This window comes from Helicoverpa zea, chromosome 1 (assembly GCF_022581195.2).
Source record: "Helicoverpa zea isolate HzStark_Cry1AcR chromosome 1, ilHelZeax1.1, whole genome shotgun sequence".
Lineage (NCBI taxonomy): Eukaryota > Metazoa > Arthropoda > Insecta > Lepidoptera > Noctuidae > Helicoverpa > Helicoverpa zea.
Genome location: NC_061452.1, coordinates 13,051,158 through 13,061,970, shown reverse-complemented (window position 1 = coordinate 13,061,970; position 10,813 = coordinate 13,051,158). Strand labels below are relative to the sequence as shown.

Below are 10,813 nucleotides of genomic sequence, written 5' to 3'. Positions count from 1 at the left end.
ATAGTAGTGAACGCAAATACAAAATAATCTGGCTATACAATTGTCTGGTTACCTACGGAACTACGGACGAAACAAATCTTGACATGCACTCTATATCTATATATACTCAAAAACAGGAACATAATTGAAACCTCTAGTCCCATTGTCATTTTACATGAAGACATGCTGCAAGACATGGGCACAAAAAAATCCTAGAACTGAAACTCCCAACATAGCTAGCTCCGTACATGCCTGAGGCGTACTTGGCAAGAAAGCCACCTGTACAAAGAAAGGCGGCAAACAATACGTCTCGTGAACTTATATTCGGCACATCTTCAGTCTGCAGTTATCATAGCGCGACGGCAGCCGCAGAAACTACTTTGACAAACAAGATGTCCCCTACTGATGGATAGACTCACTACAGTAGTAAATTGAAGTAAATATAAATTGAGAAAAAAATGTTGTGATGATTTCGTTGTTAAGTTAACGACAGACAAAATAATTTTCAATAAAGTAGAAGATTGCGGATTGCCACTTTTACACATCATAAAATTTGATGTAAGCCGAAAAGACGATTATTCATTTTTCAACGTTATACTAACTGTTTCACCTCGAGGACCAATCCTGATTAGTCAATGTCTATGCTAACTTTAGATGGTCAATTTTAAATCGTCATGTATAAGATTCACAAGCTCGTTAAAGCAGGGTTATTAAGAGTTAAAAACGAAAGTTTTGGAATGTCAATTTCAAAATGGCATACAGACAATTTCGAGTTGCAGTGGTCACAACTCTTCTATTTTGAGACGTATGCGGGCGCATGGCGTCAAAGACATAGGATTGAGGGCCGCACTCCCACTGTGTTCTTCAACCTCGTGGTATGGAGTGCGCCTATTTCTGCTGCTTTTACCTTTAATGAAAATACTGGTGTTCCTATGGGGTTGTATGTTGACAATCCTTAATGTTCCAATCGTTAAAAAACTGAAAAGGAAATAATTATAGTACATAACACTGTCTACTTTGGAAAATATAAACATGTTGCTTTCCACTATCAAGTGTATTGGTTAAGACAGCTGAAATGTTCTGTTATAGGTATACTAACAAATAAAACGATAATAGAATTGAGCACAAATTGATACTGTCTCGAAATACAAATGGAAATAGAACAATTGTTATTTATTTCTCAGACATCAGAACCAAACAAAGGCATCAAATTACGCTTTAAAAAGTAGCAACCTTATTTGTCAAAATCGCTCCATTCTCTAAACAAGTTTAACCTTTTTTGTGCTATAATTGGCGTCTAGACTGCTGGCTGGTTAGGTTTGCTCTCTAGCGGGTCAGGCGTATCGAAGCATTCCAGAGCAAACATAGACGGATGACTAAGGACTTGAATTACTTACATCTCAAATGTGGACACGTTTAAAAGAAAAAACAGATTATTTCAGGAAACTATTCCTTTTGGAAAGACTTCAGACCGTTTACTATGCATTAAAAGGCTCAGAAGGCCAATGTGTTACCTGCTGGTCTAAAAACAACATAGAAGTTTTCGCTTAATAAATTAAGTCAGAATATTTCGGAAGCTGAAGACAAAAGACAAGAGAGCCCAACTTACCAATGATTGATTAAGAAATCAAATTTCAAACCTTTCGATATCTTTTTTCATTGTTTTCATCACTAATTTACCTTTTTTAGGACGAACCAAAGTAGTTGATTAGGCCTCCTTAAGACCAGGTCAAGCGCATCGAGCCATATCGTTCACTACACCCAAAAAGATAATTGTTTCACGGTCTGTTCTCTCAGACAAATGCACTGTAATTGTACCACCATTTGTGTCTACAATTGTGCGTCTTTAAGACATATGTGCATTATTGTTTGGCCGTAATAATGCAATTATATTCGGGTGGATTGCGCTTTTTATGTACAGGTATACGAACCGGGGCAAACAATGACAGTACTAAAAATAAATTATGAGAACATCTTGCTGGCTTTTCTTGAATGAAGGCTGCCTTTAATCTTTTAGTGCCTAAAGGTGACACTGTCTATTATTTTCAGTTGTCTGTACCTAAATATGTTACCTAGGTTCGCTCTGAGCTAAGTTGCTTTACTATAAAGCCGACCTGTTAGTTAATAAAGCACTTCATATTAACGAAATTATTTCACTTAATCTACTCAAAAAGAGCTTTGAAAAGAAGCCTCCTCAACAGGCATTATTCTGACGCCTAGATCCTCAACTACTTTTAAAGACCACCGTAGGTTACTAGAAAAATGCTTTCCCAAGTGTCTAGAACAGTAAATGTTCTGAAATATATAAGTAAAGGTTTAAAAGCGTCATATGCAGTGAAGCTTCGCACGATTTAGTTTCAATAAAACCGTTGAGCTAGAAGAAATTCAGATTGAATTTAATAATGGGTTCATTGTAGTATCGGCGGTGATCACTTGCATTTCATCGGTTTTAGTACAATGCTGCGTAAGAAGTATTGTTGAGAATGAATAAATCCGACGATTTTATCGAAGACTAGCTCTCGTTTGTGGTTCCTCCTGCGTACCATGGAGGTTGATTCGCGCACGCGGACAAAATCTAGCATTTCCTGACGAATGGGATATGTAATGCTGAAAGATTTTTTCAAGCCCGACCAATAGTGCTGAGACCGATAATATCGTTGGAGCAAACATAATAAACTCTTCAGCTTCATAATGATCGAACATTATACCCATTTCACAAATCTACTTTGCATGATAAAATAAAAACCCATATACAACATAATAAAATTTCATAAAATACCTACAAAAGAATTAATCGTGCTTGCTGACTCAGCCACACGTAATGACGCAACGAAAACACACCTTTTATCCTGAAATCCCGCCGACCACGTATACAGAGCGTAGAGCATTCAACCAGCTGGAGCCGCTATGTTCTCAAATATTTGCGAAATAATGTGCACCCAAAAATTATTTATCCCAATGTATGCTCGGAAAGTGAGAAACGCAACAAATAGTGATAGGTCGCAACAAATAGTAATAGCTCTAGATTTCGACCATATCGTTATGCACGACTAAGCCAAAATTAACAAACACAAGAAAAAACTAGACGCAAACATACGAATTTGAGCGCTCTCAAACATTTGCTAGAGGGTAAGTCACGGCAAAGGCGACTCCGTTTTGTTAAATTCTCAAAGTTACTGGATGATTCACGTTCATCCTTGCCGAATCCCGCACGCGTGAACTCACGAGGCTTTTGTGTACTCACAAACACAAGGTTCCATGTATTTACTCTTGTGAAAGAAGTTAGGACTGTGTCCGGCTACGTGCGGAGAAGCGTGAATATACTCTAATGCTGCTGGTGTATTATTTCTAACACTTTGAAATATTTTCTTAGAGCTACATGTATAAAATTCTGGAAGTAAGAACCATGTTTTGTTAAGTAGTGGTATGAGATAGAAGTATGAAAGACAGAAAGTATGTCCTGAAAAAGCACATAATTAAGAAGGTAGTGGATGTTAGTACGACGTCTGACAGAGAGGAATGGAGACAAATGACATGGGAACAGAGTAAGAAGAAGAAGAAATAGCAAAATCTGCGCCAACCCTGATTGAAAATTGGGATTAGGACAGGAGGACTTTGATGATGAATAAAAATATCTATGCTACCCACAAACATTTTGTTAGACTAGACTATAGCGTTAATTTAGGTATGTAGGTATATGTATAACGACTATTGAAAAACTGACACATTTTTCGACCTGAAAATCGAATGAATGGAAGGTGTGAGTGAATTTACTCACTAGCAAAGGTTGCGACCGCTAAACCCATTTATTAGAGGTTCGTATTCTGTATACTAACTGAAATAAATGGTTCCAAGACACAATAAAAGTGTAAGCTCACCGCTGGAGCTCGCGTACTATGCGATACGAAGCTTACGGTACACAACACCATGTATAATGCATATCCTTTGTACATCTACCTCTATACAAGGCTGTATTAAACTGTTTTCTTAGATTTAACCGTTACTTAAACATTTTGCATTTCTTCTTAGAATAGGTTCAAAAAATACAAAATATTTTTTTGAAACAATACACGTAAAAGCTTTCATTTTTATTTAATAAATGACCTTCTAATTAAATGAATGTCCTTATAAAACGATAGTCATGAAGAAAAAGGTCCAAGAAAAATAATATCTTCCAAAAAAAGCAATAATTTCGCAACTTTAACAATGTCTTCGAATTATTATTCTTCATTAAGTTTAATGAGACACTTTTTCTTTCAGCACGAATTGCTGGAAACACCTTAATATAAAATACAATACATTTTATCTGCTGATAATGCCTACTTCTCTTATTTTAGCGATCTCTGAAGCCTACGCCTTGATACTTAACGTTTACTTAAACTTAATGGGGGCGGGATAAATTGATTTTATACTTAGAAACTTATTTACTTCTAAATTTTCAAAGAAAGTTTAAGTAGGTATCATCTATCGACGAATTTGATAGATAGAATATAGAATAATGGAAAAGGCTGAAACTGAAAACGACGTAATAAATCAAAAGCTTATCTTTTTCAGAATGTCGTAAAAGATAACTAAAATTCACATTTTCCTTTCAGGCTGCTGCCTAGAACATTCCAGAAAAGAAACAATAAAAATATCTGACCTTTATTTTTTCACTAAAATAACGGCTGTATTTTTTTACCCTAATATTACAAAAGTTCGCCCACGCTCGGAATTTCTTTTGCATTCAGTCCATACATACGCAAACGGTTAGACCCGAAACTGTAGACTATACAAATATTTGGGACTATTATACGTAGCGTAGAACGTATACGTAAATTCTTTAGCTGAATGTATTCTGAAATAACTCACTTTTAAAATGTCCTGTGGCATCATGAAACTTGTCTTTTAAAAAGACTTCTCTTCACCACGACTCTGATCTCATTCGATTTTCTCCAAATCGATCTCTCGGCATTCTTTATACTCGTGTAGATATCGAACAAAGCCCATGTCAGTCATCTATCAATAGTCGTAGTGACAAAGGCCGTGTGGGATATGAACATCTTTTCATTCATATGACGCTTCCAAACGTACATAAGTAAGAGGTTTTTCATTAGAATGTTTCACATTCATCTGTAATTTGTTTCACATATGTATGTCACAACTACCAAAATTAGTTACTACAATAATACCATTACTGTGCCTACTTGCAGCTTGCAGACCTAGGTACCGTTGTCCATAAATTGTACAAAACGGTTCTTCAAATAAAACCTCAATCGATCAAAGTTCGCAAATTTTTAACGCGGGCACAAAACTTTATTGAAACAAAAAACTGTCGTTAGCCGATTTAAAAAGTTAAGACTTCTTGTTACTGGCTGTTGGAAAGTGTGTCAGAACTTCTGAAGTAGGAACTTTTATTTATTGTTCGACGTTTTTATGGTGGCGTACATAATGCCTACAATATGTAAATGTATTTCTTGAAGAGTTCTTATAAGTAGGACATTTTCACGAGTTTATTTTCCTACTACGTAACTAGTACACATACTATCAGAAAATCGTCTTAATCTTACTTCAAGAGCTTACAAAGTACAGAATCATTACAGAAGAATTGCGCTGGGCTATATTATCAAGTATCTTTTATTATTTCATTCGAAGAAAAAATAATAGAACTTTTCCACATACTCATACCCAAGGTCAACCCAGTCAGTCCTCGAACAAACCTAATCTTCTCACAAAAGGATCTAAGTGCCCTTCAGAATCAACTACTTTCTCATAAGAGTTGCTATTCGCCTTTAATTTTGTGTCACGTCCTCTCACATTAAAGAAGAGAGATTTACAAGGGGTCACTCCTAAACGTCCTTTGGTAAACCGTACTTGAAATCACAAAATATACCAGCGTAAGACTCATCTTTATTATCTTCAAGTAGTAATCCGCCTTCTTCAATAATATGCGACTTTCAACTTTGCAAGGAAGAAAAGAGAATATGAAACAATATCCCCGTGCCTAAGGTCTGGTCCTATAACAAACCTAATCTTCGCAGAAAAGCGCCTAAGTGCACATCAATATAGGTCTGGCATACAAGAAGCGAGCGGAGAGTCCTGCTTTATAGAATAATGCAAAACTGTTTCCATGCTTCAAAGATATTCCATTTGTAGGTAAAGGTTTTCCATTCATGTAAACGCATTCCATCGAGACTGTATTATACGATTCTATTTATGGATATACCTCAATAGTGAGCTTAAGCTAGCGGGGAATATTGCAAAATTAGAGATTATCCACGCCACATCTCCGCTATTACTTCATAAACCACCCCAACATCTAGGATCTTATAAGACTTGTTGCTTGACTATTATTTTCCGGCGTGTTCCCTTTAATTACTGCTAGACTCACGAGCTGAGGCAAATAGGGTGTTACGAAGCTTGCTATTGCTTTAGCTCCGGCAATATGCTCGGCTAACGATCATTTGTCACGATTCATGTTTACGATCAAAGAAAGTGGAGAATTTCGCTGCAGTATTAAATGCTTGTAAAATTTTCGTTTCGGTTCTGGTATTAGAAATAATATTTATTTCGTTCGATTTGCGAAGATTCGAATGATGGTCGAGTAAAGACTCAAAAGAAAAATAACATGTAAAGGATAATTAAAATTTTATATACCATCGTTAATCGAAAGAAGTAAAAGGTACTCAATTAAAAACTTCTAAAACTCAACAAAAGGCTACTCTTTATATCCCAGAAAAAGTGCGTCAAAAATAACTTTGATAAAATTTTAATTAAACCTAACAGTTGCCGTGGTAATGCCGTATCTCTCACTCTAATGAACGAAAATTTACGACCTGAAACTCAGGTAATATGAATTGCACAGTTCCGTGCAAATCCCTTTCGGTGAGTTACGGGTACAAGCGACGCTAGAATGGAAATTTGGCGTCGTTTCGACATGGTAATGCTGTTTTTGCCGAAATTACCTACGATCTTTTTGTTCGTCTCAAGGTTTCGTGCAAAATCATGAGTAAGTTGACTCTTTTTGCTGGTATGAAGCAATTTGCAGCCATTGCTAAGATAATTAGTTTTGCTTTAACAAAAAAAACGAGTTGAAACTGCCTATTTAGGAAGGAATTTGGTGTCCCTAACATTTTTATTGTGTACATTTGCTATTGAATATAGTCTCTCAACTACTAAAACTATGCCTACTGAACCCAAAACTCCTCCGCTTACAATTTGAAACCCCGACCTCGTTAATGAGACAGTATTCGCGGAGTACGCGAGGATGTGTAATACCCTTTGTTTTAGCTGCCATCCATTCACCTACATATAAGTAGGTACATAACTACCTCCATATGTAAATGCTGTGAACATTTAGCTGAAATCAGGAATGTCAGCTACACACAACGGCATGTGGAATAAAATTAATATGAATGGTGTATTTTTGGGATGTGGTCGACTTTGTAACGTGTGTTGTTGATGTTTTTATTATTAATGGTTTTCAACATAAATTCGTGTAAGGCGAAACGGCTCATGCGTAAGCAAACAGAATAATATAATGAATGAGTTGTTTTAGAATTTTTGTGCAGTATTTTTATTTGTTTGTTTATTATTTCGTTGTTTTTGTAAATACTCCTTTAAAAATAACATTAATTCGATTATTCTTGCTGCAGGTCGAAATCGTTAACCAGTCTCATCAAACTGCCGTCATGACACTACATTGGTGGATGCACTGGTTCTGGGTGACAGCGCTGCTCACCATCCACGGTAAGGATTAAAACAACACTATTTACTTGCCTTTTATTCTTTGAAGCAAACACCAGTAGGCACAGTGACCAAGACTTCTAAGTTCAGATTCGTAACTAGACGTTTTGCCTGATCATAGCACATCTTTAAAGTACCGCAGCCTAACACAGGCGCTATATATTTAAACCTAATTTACACAAATTGGTCAAGAAAAAGGCCGACAGAGTAGTTTTTGCTTTAACAGAGATATTTTTGTGTCTAATAATATTAAATAACATTGAGTGTGCCTATCCACCGAATTATCTCTTTCCAATAATATTACGTGACTAAGCTTTTCCTGAGCCACTTCAACTCCTTCAACTGGAACTGAGGGTCCTTCATTTTCTTCATAATTGATTAGACCTCAAAGGTCAAGGTTCAGTAATATCCACTCAGCCACTAGAGATATAACAGAGTCATCATCCCGGACCCTTCGGGGTCATTGATGGACCTTTGAATATCAATTAGGTCAAGAGTTTGATAAATATTTTGCGCGTGTATTAAAAATGTTGATTATTTTGGCAAACTTAGATAAAGCTTCGTTGGCTTATTTTATTTATGACTATAAAACAAGTCAACTATGAAGGTTAGGATAGTCGCCATGAATGACAATGCTCATTTTTTTACTGCAGCAAGTTCAGTGTCAGCAACATATCTCAACTATGTTTTTACAGCATCAGTTCATATTGCAATTTGAGCAGAAAATAAAAATAATTTCATAACAAGTTCTGAACCTCAACTTTTCCCAACAGTCATCTCAGAAGTATGTGTTTGTTTACTTTTAATAAAACGAAAAGTTATTTCAATCAAAATTGTTTTCAATTGTGCACAGTCCTACGAGTTACATTCTGCGTCTACGTCTGTTTTCATATTTCCTCTAACTGTTTGTGTTTCAAGTTTATATGGTCTTGTTTCCTCAGTAATATACGTGGAACGACAAAACCTTCCGCCCGTTGCACGTTGCCTGTGCCATTTTATTTTCGTACATTTATAAAGTGGAACATATTTAATAAAGACTCATCTAGTTTGCTTGCCTTCTGTTTGTAGTTTGCATTTTATATATAGGTACTTCCTTGTGAACAAATTAAAATGAATTCTCTCTCTACGTGCGCCATAGAATTGTCACATTGGAAAAGACCGTTTCTCTATGGCTTTATTCCTATCTCAACAATATGCCATACTCAACAAGTTCTTATCAAAGCCGACTGCCCAGGGAATGTACGAACATAGAGCTAAGTGTCAACAGATGTAGCCACTCGAGTAAATACGGTATGACAAGATAACACGTCTATTTTAAAATGTCATATCACTACAGCTTATCAACGTAAGTGCAAAAGCTTTCCAAAGGATTGATGTACGAGAAGTTCAAGGTTCCAACATTCACTTACGACTATCTATTGGCAATATCGCAAGTCACTGGGACCATTCCATTAAATTTGCCAAATCAGGAATTGTTGGGGCAAAGTGCCAAACATGGTGTCAGGTAGAAGAACCACACAATTCGATAAATGTAGAAAGTTTATATAAAATTGTGGAATGCTTTGAGCTTTGCACGTGCCAACGATAGTTGAAAGAATAAAAAATGATACTAAAGTGTGTTTGTTGTTCTTGTTGGTTTAGCCTTATTTAACGCACGCAGAGAATCGACCTGATTGTTTGCTAAGTATGGACTAACAAGCGACTGTGATAAGGTACTTCTTATCTTTCTATAATACTCTGTTCTTATGGGAAAGAAAAACCGCTAAGCAGCAGAATCTACAAGGCACTTAGGGAAAGTAAACAAAAAATCTCTTTAAATACTACTTCAGCAAAACAAGAACTATGAAAATTTAACCCAGATTTCAGCGAAAGCATATCTCCTCATTACGAGGAATTTACTTAGAAGTCAGAAAACTTTCCGACGTTTCAAAAGTTCTTAAATGTTGGGAAGATATTAAGACCTTTTAAATATTTACAATCTGAACTAAAGACCTAAAACATGGCTGTTTTGAAAAGGATTTGCAGGCAGTGGAATAAGATACTACCGAAAATCAATCTAAATTAGAATCCAAACAGCAATGATGATGATGAGAGACCAATTCCTTATTAAAGCCAACACATCAATAGTTATATAGGTACTTCAGAAACTCATTCAAATTCCGATTGAAAGGAAATGAATAGGACTGTTAGCAACATTACCTACGGCTCGGAATCAATAACAAAGACAAATCGACAATGTATTCAATTAGGTCAAGGCTCACCGTTTCCAATAATACGCAAACTATCCATTATCATTATGGCAAAGTATATTTAGGTAAGCAACGATCATTTTAGTATAAATATCTACATAGCCCAAAATCAAAAATCGTGTGAGAATGTGAGTGTGTCGTGGTATTGGATTGCCCGGGTAATTGGGTTGAGGAGGTCATAAAGGCAGTCGCTCCTTGTAAAACACTGGTACTCAACTGCATCCGGTTAGGCTGCGAGCCGACCCTACCAAGGTTAGGAAAATGCTCGGGAGATGATGATCTAGAATCTACATGATAGCCCAAAATAATTAGAAGTAAAATTGGGATGGAATATTCTTAACAAAGAAAATGGGCCTATTATTAGTCTAGGCGTTCCAATCGCTTCTTTTAAGTTTGATATTGTGATTCTCAACCACAATTCACGCAATGTCAATGCTTTCCTGAAACGTAATTCCAAATTTACATACATACATATATCAAAATTTTGGTCAGATATCGGTAAACCTCTTATCCCTTCGGTGGATTCAGTTGCGGGGGGTATTAATTTAAGATGGATGGCTATGTTATGATGGTATTAATTCAATATAAATGCCAAAAGTAGGTACTGAAGCGCCATTTCAATCATCTTCAAGCCTCAAACTAATGTCGAAAATGGCTGTTAGATTTCTGTAGTATTTGGCACGAATTTAGTATTACATTTGTGTATGTAGATGGTATAAAACAGGCTAAGGAACTAGTAGAATTTTCATCATAATATACCAATGTTTTCAAACCTTCCCACCTATTGGAGACTTCTCCTAATGCCTTCAAAGAACAGTTTGAATCAAAATACAAGAACAACAGTCTTGTATAATTTCTTG

General features: G+C 36.1%; 1 protein-coding gene across 2 annotated transcripts in view; it reads left to right on the top strand.

Moving 5' to 3' along the window:
- Window positions 1-10,813, top strand: part of LOC124632900 — a 113,854-nt gene that overhangs the window by 81,884 nt on the left and 21,157 nt on the right. For both annotated transcript variants that reach the window (XM_047168022.1, XM_047167947.1), the window contains one exon: window positions 7,614-7,707. In XM_047168022.1, coding sequence (XP_047023978.1) covers window positions 7,650-7,707 — 58 coding nt within the window. In that variant the 5' untranslated portion in view covers window positions 7,614-7,649. The remainder of the gene's footprint in view (window positions 1-7,613; window positions 7,708-10,813) is intronic.